The sequence below is a fragment of the Hordeum vulgare genome, chromosome 5H (assembly GCF_904849725.1).
Source record: "Hordeum vulgare subsp. vulgare chromosome 5H, MorexV3_pseudomolecules_assembly, whole genome shotgun sequence".
Taxonomy (NCBI): Eukaryota; Viridiplantae; Streptophyta; class Magnoliopsida; order Poales; family Poaceae; genus Hordeum; species Hordeum vulgare.
In genome coordinates, this window is record NC_058522.1 from 547075407 (window position 1) to 547099156 (window position 23750).

General features: G+C 45.1%; 2 protein-coding genes across 2 annotated transcripts; both read right to left on the reverse strand.

The window, feature by feature from the left end:
- Positions 1-4291: 4291 nt before the first annotated feature.
- On the reverse strand, positions 4292-5638 carry LOC123395282. Its single transcript, XM_045090262.1, has one exon. It carries the CDS (start codon positions 5572-5574, stop codon positions 4324-4326), a length of 1251 nt encoding a protein of 416 aa, XP_044946197.1. The 5' UTR covers positions 5575-5638; the 3' UTR covers positions 4292-4323.
- A 5529-nt stretch (positions 5639-11167) lies between these two features.
- LOC123398840 lies at positions 11168-15115 on the reverse strand. Its single transcript, XM_045093287.1, has 7 exons — positions 13953-15115; positions 13564-13762; positions 12881-13026; positions 12533-12652; positions 12362-12452; positions 11697-11922; positions 11168-11579 (listed from the first exon to the last, which is right to left on the reverse strand). Exons 1-7 carry the CDS (start codon positions 15019-15021, stop codon positions 11352-11354), a joined length of 2079 nt encoding a protein of 692 aa, XP_044949222.1. The 5' UTR covers positions 15022-15115; the 3' UTR covers positions 11168-11351.
- Between the last annotated feature and the right edge of the window lie 8635 nt (positions 15116-23750).

Sequence of the window (23750 nt, forward strand, 5' to 3'; positions counted from 1 at the left end):
TCTCAGAGGGGCTCCCGCCCCTCGGGGGCCAAGGAGGCCAATGACCATATGGGGAACACTTCTCCTATCAAGGGGGAATGCCAAGCAAGAAGAAAAAGAATGAGGGGAGCTCTCTTCCCATCTCCCCGGTGGCGTTGGAGCGTCACCGGGGGAACCATCGTGACAACGATCTACTCCAACAACTTCATCGCCGTCATCATCAACTTCCTCCCCTATATGCAGTGGTGTAACCTCTCTCAATCCGCTGTAATCTCTGTTTGAACATGGTGCTTAATGTATATATTATTATCCAATGATGTGTTGCACCTCTATATGATGTTTGAGTAGTTTTGTTTTATCTTATGGACTAATTATGGTATCATATGGTTGGTATGAGTTGTATATTATTATTGTGTTGTTCTATAGTGCACTCCGTGTCATGCAAGCATGTGGGGTCACTCATCTAGGGTGTTGCAATATGTCAATGATTTGTTTATAGTGGGGTGTGGAAGTGAAAGAAATCTAATCCCGAGTTTGTTAGTTGTATTGCATATGAGATCAAAGGTTTTTTTTACTTATTGGTATGGTTGGGTTTTACCTTAATGAAGCTTTGGTAGTTGCAGATGCATGCTAGAGTCTCAATCATTAGAAGATGTGATCCAAATATGTAAAGTATGTTAGTTTAAGCCTCGCCCTCATAAGTATGATGATTATCACTATCATGTCATATTCAAATGCCTAGGGGCAAACTTTTTCTCATTGTTCTTTAAAAATATTTATTTATTTATTTTTATTAAAACAAAAACTAACTCTTTATTATCTTGCAAATCTATCCTTTTATTCATGTAAAGTACTTCTAGCTTTATTTTCATAAAGTAGTTTTATTTCTTGTTCTTTTTAAAGGGGCCGTTAGTGTCGTATCAATGGTCAATAAAACTAAAAAATATTAATTTTACATTTTTTTATTGGTTTTGACACTCTTATTTATTGAAAAGGCTAGAACTGATTCCTTATACCTGTGGGTTATTAGTCTGTCTATGCACCGCCTCACGTGCGGGCCCACCCTGTCGTAATCCTGCTTAAAACACCATGTTCTTTTAAGCAGGATTACGACAGGGTGGGCCCACACGTCAAGAGAGCATGGCGGCCATAGGACCAAGCAAGAGCTCGTCAGGAATAGTCCCCAACACCACCAAGGCATGAGATTTCTCGGAGAGAAAACCCCTATCCCCTCTCGCCCAGACTCGAGGCCACCACATCGCTGGACTCAGTGGTGCACCTTTGGAAGGGGCACATTGCCTCGAAGAGACACCGAACCCGGGCGGAGAAATGGTGTTGCAGAGAAGGAGACCGCCATCAGGAATGAGCCGAGCCCGCCGCAAGCACCTACCATCTCCATCCCAAGGCGACGCCTTCAGGAAGGTGACGACGCCATAGCACCGTCGCCACTCAGCCACAGAGGCTAGGGCTTACACCCGGGCATCGGAGAAGGAGGAAGGTAGGGAAGATGAACCTCGACGTCGCCACAAGGGAGGGAATGGCGTCCAGGATGCCATCGATGCCGTGACCACCATCGATGATCAAGGGTTTCCCTCAGACATGCTACCTGCCGCCACCCTCCAGACCAGCAGCCACATCAGCAGATCCACGTCGTCCGTGGGTAGTGAACCGTGTGCTGGATTGAAACCCCCTAGATCTGATAGGGGAGCTCGGGGCCTCCCCGCTCCACGACCACCACCCGGCAGGACCTCTCTGCCCGTGCAGCCGAGGGGAGCCGACCGACTACACCGACGAGCATCTCCCGCCGTCGGAGGAGAGCCGTCCACTCCAAGGCCGTTGCCTTAGATCCGGGCCCTCGCCACCAAAGGGGAGCGATCGAAAGCCTCGTATGCACCCTCACTGGCCGCCACGCAGGGGACCCGACGACTGCCTCCAGCAACGGCGAGGAGGGAGATGTGGAGGGAGGGGGCGGCGCGACGGAACACTAGGTCGCCCCCGAGTCGCCCTAAGGAGAGCGACATGAGGGAGGGAGAGAGGGTTCTTCTCATGTAGCAGTTCTTGAACAACTAGGTGTGTGCTTTGCAGGATCGGCATCCAGAGTAATTGCTTGCGGATCATGCTCCTGGTGAATCTAACGCACTTGCCGATGCTGGCATCCCATTTCAGCTCATGCTCATGGTGAATCTGACGCACTTGCACACACTCGCTAACAGCATCCCATTTCAGCAATCTTTGTAGCTTACTGATAAAGATTGGACGGCAGGAAGGATTATCTTGAATGCCATTCAGAGTGATGCGACGACCTTTGTGTGTGAATTTCATACGACGATGACACCAATGTACCCATACCGGGCTATGGTCTTCAAACCTTTCTTGCCTTCCCCTTTCACTTCCATAGTGGTCTTCTTTGGCCGACCCACTCATTTCACTCTCAAGCTCTCTGAGAAGAACAAAGACTCACACAAGGGACGGAGATGATAGTCCAATACCCGGCTGGGTAGTTTTTACTGTCAGCTTGATGCGGGGTGGGTCAATAGGAAACAAAAAAAGAACTTGACACGAGGCGATTGTCGATGGGTAGAAAAAAACCTTAATGCGGGTGCAGGAGGGAGCCCGCTTCATTTTTCTTTTGACATGCACTCATTCTTACTCTTTTTTGACGTGCCAGGCAGGAGTACTGCCAATTTTCATTAAAAGAGAAAAAAGAAGACAAAGTGGCTCAGATTATAAGGAAAACTAGGCCGAAAAACCTTACAACATACGATTGAACACAGGACAGTCGTGCAACCCTTGCCGACGTCAACAACTCAAACTCCACCGCTAAAATGCCCACAACCTGAAGAAGTGTGAGGAATCTTCGGTGACGCCTTCAAGAAGCATTGTCGCCGGTATCTTTCGACCCCCATCGAACCAAGGCTTTCGTCTAGAGTCATCCACAACAACTTCGCCGAACCTTGGGAAAGTCGAGCCACACCAAACAGCCTCCACGCAACCTTAGAACCAACAGACCACGGTCTAGTGAAGGGGAGGAACTCTTCGACGACAACTCCAAGAAGCAATGTCGCCGGTATCCTTCGATCCCCATCGAACCAAGGCTTTCGCCCAGAGCCCTAAGCCTCTTCACCTATACAAGCACCGGGGAAGGAGTTCAGCCACTGCCAACAAAGAGAAATCTCCGACAGAAACAGACCAAAGAAGCCGGACCTAGGAGTCGTCGATAAAGCCACACAACACCGAGGAGACGAACAAACGTCGACGAAACAACACAACCACCGCCACCAGCCACCAACGAACCGGATCTGGGAATGGGTGGCACCGCACCAGGGAGACTAGCAGCTCCAACCAGCACCACGCTGGCCGGAACACACCACAAACCTTGACAGAAACACACCTGCCAGATCCAACAGCCCAGATTGGGCATGCCTCCTCCAATGCGTGCACGCGCCTCCGCACCTGCTGCGTGCCTCCGCGCCGAACCACCACCCGGTGCACCGTCTGCCCCTATGCAGACCCCGACAGCTAGCCCCGTCGCCGAAGCGGACAGATCAGAAACGCCCCAATCCGAACCTCCAAGATCACACATTGGCAACCGTCACAACAGCCGAGCAGCCCACGCCTCCTAGGCCGCCCACCTCACCCTGACCGAGGGAGGAAGAGGGTGGGGGCACCGGGGGTTTGTTGGTCGCGGTCGCCGCCCGTGGGGACGGAGTGACGCGGGGGCCGTTCGTACCGGTCACCATTTTACTCATTCTAACTCTCACAACTGGGAATTAAGTTTCTTCAGTCAAATTAAAACTATGCTCATGAAATTAAGGAATGGTAAGAGCATCTACAACCGGATCCCTTATATCTGTTTTAAACGTATGGACAGGTTGTCTGAAAAGTAATCTATAACAAAAATGTGATCCAACCAAACATTTAATACCCGTCTCAAATGTCCTAACTGACCGACACATGTGATATCAATCTTAAATATGATGAGGTTATAAGTGTTCATGGACACGTCGGGACATGTCCGGTCAGTCCGTCACCTAGGATGCTACTCTATCCTGGATCATCTTTTTTTTTTTCTCTCTCTTCTTCTTCATCAATTACATACAAGGAAAGGCTTAAAATGAATACGCCAGATAACTGACCGGACACGTCCCCGAGTGTCTAGGTGGTCATATTTGCTAAATCTAGCTGTAGATACTCTAAGAAAGCTATCCAGTCGAAGCTACGCTCGAGATGTTGTATTGTTGTACAGTACGGTAAATATGGACACATCAAATATGTAGAGTAACTCTTCTTTTAGGAGAATAGGTATATATATAAATTAATGATTATAATTCATAGTGTGAAAATTTAGGACCCAAAGTTTTGGGAGCCATATGGAGTCGCACAATCTGCGTATGCGTGCGAATGCGATATGGTCTGAGCGTTATGCGCCAAAATTCTTCTCCTAGCAAGCATCAAGAGCCCCAACAACGCATCCGCCATCTCCTCGCCAACGGCCTCAACTATCTCAGCCCTCGTCACGTCCCGCGCCACGGCTTGGTCCTGACTCACACGCGCACCCGCAAGCTTCTTTGATCGCACCGCCTTGGCCGGTGCCTGTCTCTTCGTCCTCTTCTGGACGGGCGACGGCGCAAGCTCCCTTTCTTCCTCGCCGCCGCCGCGGTGGGCGTCCCTGCTCTCGTCCTGATACACCCGGAAGTGAAACCCGAGGGCGCCGTCAGGGTGGCCCTTCAGACCCTCGACGTCGGGAGGATCGGACTGCGCTGGCAACATCGGCGAACGAAACGCCCACAGCTCGACGACAAAATGAAGACGCTCCTTCTTTACCAGTTGAACCAGGTTGTTGGTGGCCACGAACTCGTTCCAGCCGCTGCCTTTGAAGCGGTACCCGCCATTGGAGTCGAGGTACTTGAGATCGAAGCTGAACTCGTTGTTGTGGCCGTCAAAGGCGCTCACGCTCAGCCCTTTGAACCGTTCATGCACGAAGTAGGCATCCTCCTCGGCCAAGAGCCCGGTGATGGGGTGGGCTTGGATGAATTTGCGCTTGCACGAGAACAGGAGCCGGCTCTGGTTGCGGTGCACGTCGCTCCCGTGGAGGGTCTTCATGATGACGAACTGCGGGGCCGTGGCTCCGAGCGCCCTGAGGTGCTGCTGCTGCTCCTCGCTGAGGTGCAGCGGCCTGTTGACCAGCGGGAAGGCCTTCCGTGCCGGCCGCGGTCCGTTCTTTCTACCGCTTTCCCTCTTCCTCTTCCTGTTCTTGTTCTTCTTCTTCGCTCCCGCCGCCCCGGCCGCCGACGTCCCGGCTTCCTCTTCCTCCATGCTCACGTGCGCAGCGTTGCACGCCGCCACTCGCCTAGGCCGCCTCTGAGCCGGGGTGCCCTCGCCCCCGGTATCCACCGCCCGCCTCTTCTTCGGTGGTACGACGAACGAATCGTCGGCGCTGCTGCGGTCGCTACCGTCGCTCGTGGTCGTCGCCCTCTTCTTCATCGGCAAGAGATGTTTCTTGACGCGTTGAGGATACGTCGGAATTGGCTTCGATTGCGCGGCGTCGGCGTGTGGGAAGCCCGACGCGAAGGGATCTCCTGGGGCTTGAGTCATTGGATTGGGATTGGATTGGAGAGATGCGAGATTTGGAAGACCTAGATGGTTTTGGGGAGGTTTTGCAATCGGAACCGACGGGTGTCTCAGGGGCAAAGTACATATGACGGCGGAAAAAGGGAGCAAGAGATGGATCGGGACTACAACTCCGCTTCAGATACGTACCGTGGTCCGTGCCGTACGGGGCCTCTCTTCGAGAGGGAAATAACTCGGGGAGTTGGTGAAGGAATCCGTTTTTTTTTAACGCAGTACATAAGTAAGTGTTCATATAAACGTTTATACACTCGCCAATATGACTCATACATGCACATTCTATCTTTATGAGCATTTTTTAAAGACTGAGCCGATATATTATCTTGAAATTTACGAAGTCATCGTATGCGTCTCGTGGTCGACGGAAACGTCTCCTTCCATTAAATGCGTTTCATCAAAAAATTTAAAATAAATTCGAAAATAATACAAACAACATGACTTGAACCCTGTTGAATTAGGATACAACTGTCTCTCCAACCATCCACCATAACGTTGTCTTGGAGAACTGTTGGTGTCTCTTTGTCTTTGGAAAAGGCCCTGGAATCCATGCACGGTACTAACTCTCTCAGTTCATATTTCAAAAGAAATATTCTAAAATATTTGAGATACATACTTGCTCCGTTTCAAAAGTTTTTTTTAGATTTATCTAGATGCAGATGTATAGATACATTTGTATTTATATTTAGATAAAATCTAAGCCAAGCTTTTCGAAACGGAGGTAATATATTCTAAAGACATAAAATTACTTTAATATTTTAAAAAATGAAAATGTTAACGTAGTATAAAAAAGTTAGTTTACCCTTTTTAACTGTCGATAACGTTCAAAATAATGTTTGTGTGATCTAAAAAAAAGATGTGTCGATAGATTGTGTGTTGCATTTTCAAAAAAGTTTGTACAATATTAAGAAAGGTTTTCTCAACTAAAAAATTGTTTCTTATGATTCAAAAAATATACAATAAATTTTAAAAAAACTCGTGCCATTAGAAAAAACGCTATATACAATGTTAAAAAATCGTATAGTTTAAAGAAAGATTCTTATAATTCAAGAAACAAAGAACGTGCATTAGCAAAAAATATCCACGTATTCAGGAAAATAAATAAAAAAGTATATGAAAAAAGGTTAATCATCTGTTTAAAATTTTAACATGTATAAAGAAATCTTTAAATGTATACGCTAAATGTACAATGTGTATCAAAAAAGGTACATATGACAAAATATATTTTCAAAAAGTTGTTAATCTTGTATTATAAAATTATTAAACGAGCATGTTTTTTCAATGTATACGAAAAATGCGTAATGCGTACAAAAAAAGAACACATGTGTTCAAACATTTAATAAACTGAAATAAAAAGGAAAGAAGAGAAAAACATAATAAAACCGGTGAAAAACAGAAGACGGAAGGGAAAACAAAATAATACAAAAATGAAGCGAACTCATGAACAATGTGTTCGCTAGGTGACATGACAGCTAAACGTGCTTGGATGTCCACTGAACAGCCCACTCACTGACTTACATCAACCGCGATAGAGAAAACTTGCCTGCTTCTGGAGGAAACCAAATGCTATAGATTTGCACGCAGAATTTGCAAAAAAATGCCGAATGTAAACTGGCATTGCCTAGTGCCTACCTATTGGTGGAAAAACAAACCTACAGCGTACAAGCACCTGACATGGGATAATCGATTGCTTGCTTGCAATGCACTATCCAAAAAATCGCGCGAGAAAATTCCACTCTATTTCTTACTGTTTGTTATCAAAATCGAAAATCAATTTTGGTTGGTATTTTGTGCACGGGATTCGCCGGGGCATCGATTCCCTGCCTTCCTTACTCATCTGCCAGCATCCCCGCAGTCCCCATCCTTCCCCTTCCCCCGCTCGTCCATATAGAGGACGCCGCCGTGTCGGCGATATACCTCCCCCTGCCTCCCCCTAGTTCCGCGAAATCGTGAAAAATGAAGAAGTAGGGCGTGTGACTCGCGTACTCTCTCACATGGCACTCTTATATTATGGGACGAAGAAAACATTAAAGTTAGTACAAAGTTAAGATGCTTATTTTGGGACTAAGGGAGTATTTGTTAAATCCTTCCAGATATCACTCTCACAATCTAACAGAACTACTGCAGTTTCAGTATGCAGGCCATCTAGTGTAGTGACACGCAATGTCAACTCAGGCTTTTTTTTAGTTGGACCTCAAAAGGCTGAAGCTAATCTGAACCAGAAAAGCAATTTTTTTCTCAACTATAAACTGGTAAATGGACAATGACGCAATTGAGAGAATCAGATCCACCAACAGATAAATTGATTTTTTTTTCGAAAAGGAGGCATCGCCCCGGCCTCTGCATCGAGTGATGCATGCAGCCATATTATTAATAAAAAAGAGGTAGTCTGAGTGAAATACAAAGCAGTCCAAGAAGATAAAGAAAGAAGAAAACAAGAAAATGAGTTACACGGCGATCAACGCCTCTACCGACGATATCCATCAGCAAACAAGTACTATGGTCGAATCCTATTAGCATGCCGCCATCCATATCGGTTGAAGATAACCTGAGCTACCATCTCCCATCGGACACACCCAGTAACCAAGGGCTCCCTGGTTGCCGCAGGGGTGAGTAAGGACCACATGCGGATCAAGGCGGTAGCCCTGAAGATAATCTGCAAAAAGTTAATATAATTCATTCTGTTAAAAACCAGATCATTTCTGCAGTTCCATATAGCCCACAGAATAGCACACGTTCCAACTCGAATTAGTTTGGCGTAAAGTACATTAACCCCATCCAGCCACGTCCCAAATAACATGTGAATGCTAGTAGGCGGTGTAATATTAAAAGTAATTTGGATTGAACGCCATAATAATTTAGCCATCGGGCAGTCCAGAAAGAGGTGTTTAATCATCTCATGTGTCTGACAGAAGCTACATCTTTTATTTCCCTTCCATTGTCTTTTAGCCAAGTTATCCTTAGTTAAAACAACTCCTTTGTGAACAAACCACATAAATATTTTTATCTTAAGGGGAACCTTGACCTTCCATATATTCATGGATTTTGAAATAGGTGATGTATCAATAATATGGTCATACATCGATTTCACTGAGAAAGTACCATTGGTGGTCAACCTCCAACGGATACTGTCAGGATAATCCGACAGGGAAATATCCATTAGCCTTCTGACGAGATGTAACCATCTAACCCATCTATTACCGATCAAGGCTCTACGAAATTGAATGTTTAGGGGAGTCTGTCGTAACACTGCCGCAACGGTTGTTTGTTTTCGCTGTGCAATATTATAAAGAAGCGGATACTGGAGAGCCAAAGGTTGCGCTCCTAACCAAGTATCTTCCCAGAATCTAGTATTTTCACCATTACCAATGATGAATCTAGTCCTGTTAAAGAAAGCAGCCTTTGTCCTCATGAGACCTTTCCAAAAGGGTGAATCGCCCGGTCGCACATTGACCTGGGCTAAGGACTTATGCTGTAGATACTTGTTTTTTAGAATTTGTACCCACATACCTTGAGATTCGACAGACAGTCTGAATAGCCACTTGCTAAGCAAACATTTGTTCTTAACCTCTAGATTTTCAATCCCCAAACCTCCCTGATCCTTGGGTCTACAAATAATGTCCCATCTAGCCAGTCTATACTTAGTTTTGACCTCATCGCTTTGCCAGAAGAATCGAGATCTATAGAAATCCAACCTTTTCCGCACCCCAACAGGCACTTGGAAAAAGGATAGAAGAAACATTGGCATACTTGTCAACACCGAGTTGACAAGAACCAATCGTCCTCCGTAGGATAATAGCTTGCCCTTCCAGCAGCTTAGTTTTTTCTCAAAACGATCCTCTATACATCTCCACTCCTTAATCGTCAACTTGCGGTGATGAATGGGGATTCCTAAGTAAGTGAACGGTAACGTACCACCCTCACACCCAAAAAGTTGACAATATGTGAGTTGTTCAGCTTGTGCATCCCCAAAGCAGAAAAGCTCACTTTTATGAAAATTAATCTTCAACCCAGATAGCTGTTCAAATAAACATAATATGAGTTTCAAATTTCTGGCTTTTTTGAGATCATGTTCCATGAAAAGAATCGTGTCGTCCGCATATTGTAAGATCGAGACACCCCCATCAACTAAGTGAGGTACTAGTCCCCCTACTAATTCTTTGTCATTTGCCCTCCTGATCATTAGCGCCAACATATCCGCAACAATGTTAAATAAAATAGGTGACATGGGATCTCCTTGCCTAAGTCCCTTAAGTGTCTGAAAGAAATGACCCACGTCATCATTTACTTTAATACCGACACTACCTTTTTTTATAAAACAATCTACATGTTTGCGCCAAATTTCGCCAAACCCTTTCATACGTAAAGTTTGTTGCAGGAAAGACCATTTGACCTTGTCATATGCCTTTTCAAAATCGACCTTAAATTGATGAATTTATAAATTTCCCTGGTATCATTAGCAGGCCATAACTAGATTACTGTGTCTTAGCTGACAACGGCAATTCGATGATAACACGATCAGAAAAGAACCACGGACACACAAGTTCAGATTAATCAAGATCTCACAGTGAGATGGCTGTCGACTGTAAATAAATACTTGAAAAACATCAGATCTCAAGAAGGAATTCTGTTATCGAGAGAACTTTTTGTTACAGGTTTTATAGGAGGGGAATAGCAGGGTGTATGAGTGGACATACTACCAGCAGCAGCAAAACCAACTGCCTCATCTAAATTGGTAAATCCGTTGTTAGATTATAAGGCTTGCAAAGTCTAATCTGAGAAAAATACTCATCTAAAATTTCCAAGGAATGTGCTAGTACCAGGTTTCAACGGGCTTTTCCAGGCTAATTTTTTTTAATATTGCATTTTTTTATTCTTTTTGAAAAATATTGCGGAAATTTCAAAAAAATCAAAGATATAATCGGCCTAGCCAAGATCAATAAGTCTCAATCGGCCTTGGCTAGGCCAACAGGCCTGTCAGCCTTGCATTTGGGGGACTAATCGGCCTTGGCTAGGCCAATTAGTTCCTATCGGCCTAAGGTAAGGCCTTAGCTAAAAGGTGATGGGAAAAAAATTGACGGGAATGGAGACGTGAAAATATTGACGGGAACGAAATGGTGGAAAAGTTTGGAAGAATATGAGCGGAAAATGAAGCCTGAAAAATAGCTTAGATGAAAAAAAAAATCCCATGCACCTATTAGCTTAGCCAACACCAATTAATCCTTATTGGCCTAAGGTAAGGCTAGGGACTTATTGGTCTTGGCTAGGCCGATAGGAACTAATTGACCTAGCCAAGGCCGATTAGTCCCCCAAAGTCCCCCAAACGCAAGGCTGACTGGCCTAGCCAAGGCCGATTGGGACTTATTGGCCTTGGCTAGGCTTATTAGTCCCAATCGGCCACGCCTAAGCTACAATATTTTTGAAAATTTTGAAATTTCCACAATATTTTTCAAAAAGAATAAAAAATGCAATATTTTTTAAAAAATAGCCTTTTCCAGGAAGGTGCTAGTGTCACACGCAGACAGACAAGCAGTAGATCAATGTCAGGAATGTTGGACTTGACTTCAGCTAAATAGAATTTGATTCCTGAAACCGGTCATACATGCCGACATGAAGAGCATAGTCTGCATTAAGGAGAACAAAAAGGGACACGTGGCTGTTTGCGTCCAACTAAAAGGGGATCATATTGCAAGCTAAAAGGCTCCAGGAATAAGCTGCTAACAAATAGGGGTAAACCGAACAGTACTCTACTCTGGAGCAGAGCCGTCGCTGTCGCCATCTGAGCCGTCGCTGTCGCCATCTGAGCCGTTGCTGTCGTCATAGCCCTCGGTGTCGCCATCTGAGCTGTCGCTGCTATCGTCTTCTACAGAGGTTTGCTTGAGCTTAGCTCGTTTGACGATCCGGCCTGCAGCCTCATGGTCAGCTCCAGCACTTGCCTCTGAGACTCTGGTATTGCTTGCTCCAGGGTCTTCGAGCTGATTTCATTTTTCAAAGATGTCATTGTTCGAATGAGTTCTTCATACAGTACTACTGTACTCGGTTCATGACAAGAAACCAAGCAGGTAAATACAAACGAAATCTAACTTATTTACCTTCTCCTCCAATGCACTTAGTATTTTGTTAGTAAAAAACTCTATAAGCTTGGGTGGAAAGGTATTTTCTGAGCCAACTTCAGTAGCAGATATATCGTTGCCTTTATCAGCCAACAAAGCTTGACGGGCCCTTTTCAGGTTCTCTACACGTGACATGCACAATAAGATAGCCTTTGAATCTCCAATTTTGGATTGCAACTCGAAGGCAAATCGTATGTGCAAGTTTCTTGGGTTGAATTAAGGAAACTAAAAAAGGAAGAACAACCAAAATCTGCAACATACCAGCATTATCAAAAACAACAACAACAACAACAACAAAGCCTTTAGTGCCAAAAAGCATTATCAAACTGAATTATTCTTTGGTGGTCCAAGCTGATGATACCCAGTCACCACATATACACTTCTATATATGTGTCTTCAGGTAAATAGAGATACCCGTGCAGGATTTCAGTGAGCAAAGTAAATGAAAAGCATAGATGGATGATGAATGAAAAGGAGTCCCTCAGGCTTTAGCCACCTAACGTTCAAGTTAACTAACTAAGATCTACCCCTAACACCCCAGAGACACAAGCAGGAGGATTCAAGTACTGTAGCAATTGGGTTACAGTTATGATGCTTTACTATATGACAGACAATTTATACTGTTACTGCCAAAAGAAGGATACAGATTGATAACACGACGATGATCGGGCTCAAGCAAATGTTCCAAGTTGGCCAAAGCTTTGAAGCACGCAACGAGTGAGTAGTCTGTGTCTTCTGCAAATAAAATGTGAGGCCATAAGCATCGAGATAATTGAGAAATTAAATGCAGGTGTAACTAAGATGACTGAGGCTACCTCTTTCCACAGAGACTTTAGCAAGAACAGCATAGATTTTGTATTTCTCAATAGTGCTGGCAGGAATCTTCGCGGATATTGCCCTTGCAACATGCAGCATTTTCCAGGCCAGATCCAAATCTGATCAAAAATATTTTACTGGAAAAATCAGAATCATCTTTCCATTTAAGTTTTGCTATAACCAATTATTATCTCAGCATTTAGCATGACAGGAAGAAATGCAGTTTGTCAGCAGGTATGAACTGATAAAGAGACAAGGTCGTAATTCATAATCAGTAGCGTTATCTACTACATGTATAGAATAACAATGTTTCCAGTGTATAAGACTAAATGGGAAATGTGACATACCCTCTGATATTTTCCTTCCAGTATTACGTTGAGTGGTTGTACTGTTCACCGAATCACGATTTGATAGAATTTTCCGTAGCAAAGCCCATCCATAGTTGAAATATGCACTGCAACACTTTGGAGAAATTTTACCATGACGTGCCACCCTGTGTGATAACAAAGGTGTAAGAAGGTACTACAGGTAATATAATACGAGGTAGAGCATGGGAATCAGATGTCCGACACAATATCCCATGGAGAAGGTACTAACTATGTTCAATGTTGATTGCATTTTGTAAGTACAGTAGCTTAGTGCATGTACAGATCATGGGAGTGCAAGTGTCAAGTAGCGTACAATAAGCTGCACTGTGATGAAATATTTACATCAAGATCGAGAGATGCTCCAGTTTCATGCTAATCACGATTCACACATCATAACATTAGAAGGCCAAGTCAGTTCCCGAGTACTGTTACATAACCACCCTGACCTGATATTGTCTAACATTCTAACCCCAACCAAACTCATCTCCAAAAATACATAAGTGAATATTGCGAAGCAACTAATCATATAGAAAACACCAATATGAATCCATAAGAGAAACAACTAATTGGTACATTGTATCCAACAATCCATATGTACGCACGCTTCAGCTAAGCTTTGGAGTAAGAGTGGCAGGAGCCGGGTAGAAAGGAAGAATCCTAACCTGATCTCAAGGATCGTGCGTCTGCAGTCTACAGCGCTGATGAAGTCCTCATCCTTAAGGGCTTTGGACCCCTTGGTGAAAAGCTCCTTCAAGGCTTTCTCTTCCTCCTGCTCCTCTTTCTCATCAGCCTCCTTCTCCTTGTCGCCCACTTGCTTCCATCTGCCTCCCTGGGCCACCTCAACATTCTGCACAGCTTGATCTGAAAAGAAAAGTGTATGCTGGATTACTATCTCCAACATCACAACTCTTTCTTGAGAAAATGCACCATCACCCACACCTTCACATCACTTACAATAATGCAGTACATTCGTACTAAATGATCAACAAATTGCAGCAGAGGTAATATATAGAATCTTAAACAGATTTGAAGATGGAAACAATGCTATCACCTGGAGTGTAGAAGCTTATGTAGGGAATGGTACTGGAATTGTCGATGGATGTCTTCTTGACTCGGCCTGACTTCAGATCAACCGTGGTGACACCATCGTCTGTCGTCAGATAGAAGGCACCAGCTCTATCCTCAAAGCAAACCACACCGAAGAAGGAGGAGTTGAGGTGGACGACCCTGGGTTGCATCCATGCCACTGCTCCGTCGGGACCAGTCTCCGTAGACCACAGGTGAAGCCGAGAACGAGATCCCTGCATAGCCGCGCATCCCAGCACGCCTTCCTCTGTTTTCATGAGAACATAGTGGGAGTGGCGATGGATGGTTGGACCGTCAAACTTTGATAGTTCCCGGCTGAACAGGTCGAACCGCAGAACTAACTGAGACACGCCATACTCCTCGTCTTCGGACACGCAGATGGAGTACGCTGCATTCCCCACAAGGGGCTTGGGCTGGCATCTCCAGATCTCGATACCAGGGTGAGGACAAGAGACGGTGGGGCTCCAGCTACTCGTCTCCAAAGAGAAGACGGAGGCGTAGGCGCTCGAGTAGTCGGTGCCCACGTAGCCCACGAGGAAGGAGCTGCCATGGCAGCCGAGGTGGTCGCAGTGGTCGGCGGCGCAGACCACCACCCCCACGTCGTAGATCACGGTACTGGCGAAATCCGGAGGCGGGAACTCCCACTGGCGGCGGCCTACTGGGTCCCAGACGATGAGGCTGACGGCGTGGTCATTGTCATCGGTTCGAATAGGGTTTCTCAGGAGGACGAGGGCGTGGCGGGAGTCGAGCACGTAGAGGTCGCGGCGGTCGGGGAAGAGCGGGGGGAAGGGGGAGGCGGCGGGGGACGAGGGCGCGAACCACGGCTTGACGGTGTCGTGATTCTCGAAGAAGCCGAGCAGGGGCGGGGTCCGATGGAACTCGCGGTAGCGGCGGGCGAAGTCGGCGCTGGTGAGGAGGCCGCGCCACAGTCTGCAGACGAGCGAGGCGCGGAAGAGGCACCCGGGGTCGTCCGGAGGGAGGCGGATGAGGAACTGCTCGACGAGGTCCATGCTTAGCTCCGGCGCCGGCGGCATGGCGGCCGAGCCGGTGGGTTTTTGCGCTCCGGCGGTGGGGAAATGTGGAGGACGATGTGGGGACTGGGGATGGGGAATGGAAGGACGGTTGGGCTTGGGCTTGGACGCTTGGTTCGATCAGCTTCGCCCGTTGGGTGGGCGGGGTTATGTCAGGTGGGGGCCAGGAAGGCTGTTGAACTAGGTTGCATATCCGAAGAGAAGTTTCTAGGATACCATCGATTCATCACGATTCAAAAACGCGTAGATAAGAGCAACTCTTTTTTTTTTTCAGCACACAATAGAGTTTTATTCCAAATTCACAGAGGCAAGAGCTCCTTAATACATGGTGGACCTCGACTTAACCATACAGCAATGATATCCTCCGTACGACTATACAGGGTCAAACGATCTGCAACCCTATTCTAAACACAACTAATCTTGCAAGGAGTAAACTCTCTATCACCCAAAAGAAGACGAATCTCTGCAACAATGTGACCATATGCGGACCGAGACAAGTTGTTGCCCAACATGAAATGAAGGGCCACCGAGGAGTCGGATTGAAGAATGATAGGCATCTCAGAATGCTGAATAGCGAGAGCCATTCCTTGCATTATCGCATGTAGCTCGGCTTCCAGAGCATCATTACAATTAAATATGCAACGGTATGATGCAAAGATAACACTTTCGTCATTCCGTCTCAGAATCATCCCAATCGCCGCTGACCCATCAGACGAATCATAGGCACCATCAACTGACAAGGCAAGACGATCTGACGGTGGTCTAGGCTAATTTTGGTTCACAACAATCTTTGGGGACACCACCGGTGCTTCCAGCACAATAGGAATTTTCCCTTTAATAATCTCTTCCGTTGAATATCTCCAGGATAGGGGTAAAGATTGCATATAACTTTGCAGGTATATTACAGTAGCTTCCACCGAAGGCACATCCTTAACATGCACCAAATCAGACCGAAGTGACCAAATACGCCACAGAAACATGATCACACATTCCCTCATTGAAGAATCACAATTGGCTAGCAAATTCAACAACCAATCCTGCCCAGTATATTGCACCAACTTCTCAGAAGGCAACTGCCAAACTTTTCTCATATGCATCTAGATCTCGCGTGCCTGATCACATGCAAAAAGAGAACGAAAGCTAGTATCCTGCTCCTTAGCACTTAGAGGACAAGAGTCTCAAGTTGACATATGGCAGAATTTCTTACACATATTAGTTGCCAGGTCGTGGCGGTCGGGGAAGAGCGGGGGGAAGGGGGAAGCGGCGGGGGACGAGGGCGCGAACCACGGCATGACGGTGTCGTGATTCTCGAAGAAGCCGAGCAGGGGCGGGGTCCGATGGAACTCGCGGTAGCGGCGGGCAAAGCCGGCGCTGGTGAGGATGTCGCGCCACAGTCTGCAGACGAGCGAGGCGCGAAAGAGGCACTCGGGGTCGTCTGGAGGGAGGCGGATGAGGATCTGCTCGACGAGGTCCATGCACAGCTCCGGCGCCGGCGGCGTCTGTGGCGGCATGGTGGCCGGTGGAATTTTGCGCTCCGGTGGGGAAATGTGGGGACTCGGGATTTGGAGCGAGACACTCGATGGATGGGACGGGGTGGTCACATGATTGTCACGTGTCTCATCAGCCAACAATAAAACAACAAGTCCACCACGCTACCGAAAGTTTTTTTTCAAAGTAACTCTCCTGATTAGTATTCTCTATACTCAGAATATTATCATGTCGATAAATGCCAAGTGTAAAAATTAGTCTAACGTGTCTTCAGGTATATAAAAAATGGTCTGGTATATAATATGTTGTAAGAAACCTAGGTCCGATGTAAAAAAAATGGGACAGGCCAGATCAAGCCCGACCTAAAAAATCTAGGTCTAAGCCTGGCCTGTCCCGGTCGTTGGGCCTAGATTTTAGGCCCATGCCCGATCTATCACTGTTAAATCATGTCGGGCTTCGGGCCTCGGACCAGGCCTCTTCTCTAAAACGCAAAAAAAACAAAGACTCGGTCCGACATACTCTTTGGTTCAAAATTTAGGCCCGAGCCCCGCTCATGGGCAAGGTCGGGTCGGGCCAGACCGACGGGTCAGACTATCCATGGCCAGATATAATGGAGTGGGACTGTGGGAGGGTCGGATGGGGATGGTCACGTGATTGTGATGTGTCTCATTAGCCAACAATAAAACAACACGTCCACCACGCTATCGTAAGGGTTTTTTTTTAAAACCAACTCTCCTGATTAGTATTCTATACTCTGAATATTATCATGTTGATAAATGTCAAGTGTAAAATTTAGTCAAACATGTCTCCATGAATATAAAAATTTGGGTGTATTAATTAGAAAATCAACAGGGGCGACGAGGATTATGGTGGTGGCGGCGGCTTCCACGGGGCCAACACGGGCTTCCACGGACGCGGTAACTCCCGCGGTTCTGATGCAGGGTGTGTCAACTCCCGTGGTCCTGATCGGTGGGCGTGGACGCAACCTTGTGTGGCAACACGATTTCTCTCAGGGCTCGGGGATTTCTTTTTCGATAAAATAATATATTAATATTGTGAAGATACCAATTATACCCAGCCGCTGCACCAACAAGATATCGAAAGACATCAATGATTCACACAGCCAGCAAAATAAAAAGTGAGAAACATAAAAACAAAGGTCTTGTTGCAGTGATGAAACATTCGCAATAGCAACACCCTAACCACCACCAAAGAGAACACCTAAACTAGAGAGAAGGTTTTTTAAAAGCGACACCTCCAAGAAGAAAACAATGCACAAGCATTGTCATCTTCCGATCAAAGATCTTGAGTTTCCACACTCAAAAAAGTTCGATCCAAAAACAATACCTTCGCAAGACCATTGCCAGATACAACCCATGAAGGTCAGACCTTGGGCTTTCACCCTGAATATTGCGTCTTGGTACTTGAGAAGCACCCCCAAAAATGTTGTTCACCTGTGTTGTCACCCCTCCTCCCAAGGCCAAGTCCTCAACACCCGACACACATGAAGAAAAATGTGTCGCCATTCTTCAACGCAACCAAAACTCCTCGACACCATTACAAGTTTCTGATCGCAGCCATCATGACTTTCTTCACCAGTGTCATCATGACTTTCTTCACCGGTTCTTTGACATTCATCACATGAAAGTACATATTTATGAGCATCTTTAACATGACTTTCCGCAGCGAGATTTGGCACGAGGGAAATTTCCGCGTGGCCGTTCCCGCTCTCTCCCTCCTCGGCAGCCATTGCCCCTTCACCGCGCGCTCCTGTCCATCTTCCCTGCCATTCTTTGTCGTCGTGGAAGCCTCCGAGCCGCCCCTCGTCAACGTGGAGGTCGCGCACGTGCAATCCCCTTTGACGGATCTTGTCGCCGGTTGTCGTGGGAATGAACCTGACAATAGAGGAGTAGGGTACGAATGGAGAGGGCAGAGTCCTAGCTACGACAAGCTTTTACGCAAGATGTATGAGTTCAGGCCCCTCTCATAGAGGTAATAGCCCTACGTCTCAATGCTCGGGAGCTCTTGCGTTATGGAGTGTGTGTTACAGGGGATGCGAACCCTTGTGCCAGAGGGGAGGGGTGGCTTATATAGAGTGCGCTACCCCTCATCATGGCCTCGGCATCTAAGGGTTCGATCAATAAGGTTTAAAGGTGTACGTTACTGATAATGTATGTGTGTAATTAATGCTATTAATGGACATAAGTTGAACGCCTGCCTGTTGGCCTCCCTGGAGGTGGCTTGTGGTCCTCTGTGTCGAATGGTGTCTTCCGAGTGAAAGTTGGTTGTCGAGTGAAGAGGAATATCTTCCGAGTGACTTCCTACCGAGCGACTTTTAGATGCCATGGTCATCCAGTCGGAATCTTCTTTGTGCCCTTCCCGCTAATAATGATGTACCCTTAGGTAGCACACTTACGTCACGCTTGTGACCCTACCCTAGGTACATATCCCCATCATTAGCCCCTGAATGGATCGGGGTTTGAGTGAAGAAGGGGTCGATGCGGATTCTGTTGAGCCATATGATGTCTACTACGCAACCTTCTCCTTGTAGACGTTGTTGGGCCTCCAAGTGCAGAGGGTTGTAGGAGAGTAGCAATTTTCCCTCAAGTGGGTGACCTAAGGTTTATCAATCCGCAGGAGGCGTAGGATGAAGATGGTCTCTCTCAAGCAACCCTGCAACCAAATAACAAAGAGTCTCTTGTGTCCCTAACACACCTAATACAATGGTAAGTTGTATAGGTGCACTAGTTCGGCGAAGAGATGGTGATACAAGTGCAATATGGATGGTAGATATAGGTTTTTGTAATCTGAAATTACAAAAACAGCAAGGTAACAAATGGTAAAAGTGAGCACGAACGGTATTATAATGCGTGGAAACAAGGCCTAGGGTTCATACTTTCACTAGTGAAGTTCTCTCAACAATGATAACATAATTGGATCATATAACTAGCCCTCAACATGCAACAAAGAGTCACTCCAAAGTCACTAATAGCGGAGAACAAACGAAGAGATTATTGTCGGGTACGAAACCACCACAAAGTTATTCTTTCTGATCGATCTATTCAAAAGTCCGTAGTAAAATAACACGAAGCTATTCTTTCAGTTCGATCCATCATAGAGTTCGTACTAGAATAACACCTTAAGATACATATCAACCAAGACCCTAATGTCACCCAGATACTCCATTGTCACCTCAAGTATCCGTGGGCATGATTATATGATATGCATCACATAATCTCAGAATCATCTATTCAACCAACACATAGAACTTCAAAGAGTGCCCCAAAGTTTCTACCAGAGAGTCAAAACGTGTGCCAACCCCTGTGCATAGGTTCCCAATGTCACGAACCCGCAAGTTGATCACCAAAACATACATCAAGTACTCACATGAATCCACGTGTGCCAACCCATATGCATAGGTTCCCAATTGTCACAAACCCGCAAGTTGATCACAGCAGATAGACACGTGCAAGACATACATCAAGTGTTCTCAAAGACTCAATCCGATAAGATAACTCCAAAGGGGAAACTCAATTCATTACAAGAGGGAGAGGGGGAAGAACATCATAAGATCCAACTATAGTAGCAAAGCCCATGGTACATTGAGATCAAGACATCTCAAGAACACGAGAGAGAGAGATCAAACACATAGCTACTGGTACATACCCTCCTCGTCATGGAGATCGCCGAGATGATGAAGATGGCCAACGGAGATGGACTCCCCCTCCGGCAGGGTGCCGGAACGGGCTTCAGATTGGTTTTTGGTGGCTACAGAGGCTTGCGGCGGCGGAAATCCCGATCTAGGTTTCTTTCTGGAGGTTTATGAATTTATAGGAATTTATGGCGGTGGAATTACGTCGGTTGGGCCCACGAGGAGGTCACAAGCCTGGTCGCCACCACCTAGGGGGGTGGTAGTGGCGTCAGGGCTTGTGACTCCCTCGTGGCCCATCTGGCCTTCTTTCAAAGCTTCGGGGGTCTCTTTTGGTCCAAAAAAATCATCGTAAAGTTTCATTCCATTTGGACTCCGTTTGAAAATGGGCCAAAAACATGGGAAAAACAGAAACTGGCATTTGGCACTGAGTTAATAGGTTAGTCCCAAAAAAGATATAAAATAGCATATTCATGCATATAAAACATCCAAAGTTGACAAGATAATAGCATGGAACCATCAAAAATTATAGATACGTTGGAAACGTATCAAGCATCCCCAAGCTTAACTCCTGCTCGTCCTCGAGTAGGGAAGTGATAAAGAATGAATTTTTGGTGCTTTCATGCTACCTAGCATATATGTTCTTTGTAACTCCTCTTATGTGACGTGAATGTTTAGATCCATTAGATTCAAAACAAAAGTTTGCTATTGACGTGGAGACAATAATACTTCAAGCAAACTAGCAAGGTAATCATGAACTTTCAAAATAACAAGGCCAAAAAGAAAGTTATCCCTACAAAATCATATAGTCTGGATATGCTCTATCATCCTTGCACAACAAATTTAAATCATGCACAACCCCGGTATTGGCCAAGTAATTGTTTTCACACCTTTACTTTCTCAAAATTTTCCAACTCTTACGCAATACATGAGCGTGAGCCATGGTTTTAGCACTATAAATGATGTGGAATGTGGTGGAGGTTGCAAGACAAAAAGGAGAAGATAGTCACATTAACTAGGCATATTAATGAGCTGTGGAGATGCTCATCAATAGATATCAATGTGAATGAGTAGGGATTGCCATACAAATGATGCACTAGAGCTAAAAGTATGTGAAAGCTCTTAAAGAAAACTAGTGGGTGTGCATCCAACTTGCTTGCTCACGAAGACCTAAGGCAATTTTGAGGAAGCCTATCATTGGAATATACAAGCCAAGTCATATAATGAAAATTTTCCCACTAGCTATATGATGGTGACAAAACGAGAGACTCTCAATCATGAAGATCATGGTGCTTAATATGCACAAGTGTGGAAAAAGTGGTAGCATTGTCCCTTCTCTCTTTTTCTCTCATTTTTAGTGGGCTCTTTGGCCTCTCTTTTTTTCATATTTTTTTATTTTGGTGGGATTCTGTGGCCTATTTTATTTCCTCACATGGGACAATGCTCCATCAATGATGATCATCACACTTTCAACTCAAAACTTAGAGCAACTATGACTCTATATGGAATGCCTTCGGTAGTGTACCGTGGCAATGATCTAGCATGGCATAGACATCAATGGAAACATCATGCTAGCTATCTTACGATCATGCAATGGCAATATAGATGTGGTGGCACATGTCATGGTGGTAGTTGCATGGCAATATATCTCGGAATGACTTTGAAAAAGCCATAGTAGGTAGGTATGGTGGCTGTTTTGAGGGAGGCTAATGGTAGGTTTTGTGCACCGGCGAAAGTTGCACGACACTAAGAAGATAGTGATGGTGGAAGGTGAAAGTGCATCTAAACCATGGACTCAAAATTAGTCATGAAGAACTCATATACTTGTTGCAAAAGTTTTATTAGTAATCGAAACAAAGCATTCAACGCATACTCCTAGGGGAAGGGTTGGTAGGTATAAACCATCACGCGATCCCGACCGCCACGCAAAGGATGACAATCAATATACTAATCATGATCATATTTCATCACATAGCGGTTCACCATACGTGAATGCTACGGGAATCACTAACTTCAACACAAGTATTTCTAGATCCACAACACCTTACTAGCATGACTTCAATATTACCAAAACCACAACTCAAAACTAATTGAGATGAATCAAACTTCTCTAACTATTCAATGCACATGAAGGTGGAAGTTTTCGTATCCCTTTGGATAACTACCCCTTTTGAGACTACTTTCGAAGCATAGATCAACTACCAAGCCACGCACCGCTGTGCTCTAAAAGATATAAGTGAAGCACATATGAGCTGAATTGTCTACCAAAGGATATAAGTGAAGCTCAACAAAATCACGGTGAGTTCATGTCTCTCTCTAGGTGTGCAACAAGGATGATTGTGACACAACAAAAATAAAAGACTCCTACGATACAAGACGCTCCAAGCAAAAACACATAACATGTGGTGAATAAAAATATAGCCCCAAGTAACGTTACCGATGGATCGAAGACGAGAGAGGGGATGCCTTCCCGGGGCATCCCCAAGCTTAGGCTTTTATGGCATCCTTGAATCAACTTGGGGTGCCTTGGGCATCCCCAAGCTTGAGCTCTTGCCACTATCTATCTCTTTGTCCATAAGAACTTCACCCAAAACTTGAAAACTTCACAACACGAAACTTCAACAGAAACTCGTGATATCATTAGTATAAGAAAGCAAATCACCGCTTCCTTAGGTACTGTAGCAAACTTAAATTCTACTTATGTTGGTGTTGGGTTGTTGTATTTTCACTTTTCCATGGCTAGTACCCTCCGATACTATCCATAGTTTCATCAAAATAAGCAACCAACTCAACAAAAACTGAATTTGTTAACAGCAGACCAGTCTGTAGCAATCTGTATACTTCGTATACTTCTGGTACTTCAACAAATCTGAAAAATTACGAAAGTCTGAAGAAATTGCATAGAAATCAACATAAAAAATAATCAACTCAAAAGCTCTTACAGAATAAAAATGACAATTCTTTTCGTGAGCAGAAAGTTTATGTCTTTTTCCAGCATGATCAAACAATCATCACCAAGACTAATCATAACGGTTTTGCTTGGCACAAACACAAAAATAAACACAAAAGACACAATCATAACAGAATTATGATGCTGTGGAGAAAACAAATTAGGAAGCAAAAAGCAAAGAAAAATTTATTCATTGGGTTGCCTCCCAACAAGGCGCTATCATTTAACGCCCTTAGCTAGGCATTGATTTCAATGATGCTCACATAAAAGGTAAGGATTGAAACACAACGAGAGCATCATGGAGCAAATGCTGGCACATTTAAGTCTAACCCACTTCCTATGCATAGGGATTTTGTGATCAAACAATTTATTGGAGCAAGAATCAACTAGCATAGGAAGGCAAAACAAGCATAGCTTAAAAAAATTCAACATATGGAGAGGAAGCTTGATACTATTGCAATAAGTAGAATCATATGATCCTCTCTCATAGTAATTTTCAGTAGCATCATGAATGAATTCAACAATATAACCAAAACCTAAGGCTTTATTTTCATGATCTACAAGCATAGGAATTTTACTACTCTCCACATAAGGAAATCTATTCTCAATAATAGTAGTGGGAGTATCGTAAAAGACTTAAGCACT

Coding starts and splice junctions, on each gene's coding strand:
- LOC123395282 (XM_045090262.1), bottom strand. CDS start 5,574: ATGACTCAAGCCCCAGGAGATCCCTTCGCGTCGGGCTTCCCACACGCC.
- LOC123398840 (XM_045093287.1), bottom strand. CDS start 15,021: ATGCCGCCGGCGCCGGAGCTAAGCATGGACCTCGTCGAGCAGTTCCTC. Junction 13,027..13,563: donor CGCACGATCCTTGAGATCAG/GTTAGGATTCTT, acceptor GTTATCACACAG/GGTGGCACGTCATGGTAAAA. Junction 11,580..11,696: donor TAAGTGCATTGGAGGAGAAG/GTAAATAAGTTA, acceptor AAATGAAATCAG/CTCGAAGACCCTGGAGCAAG.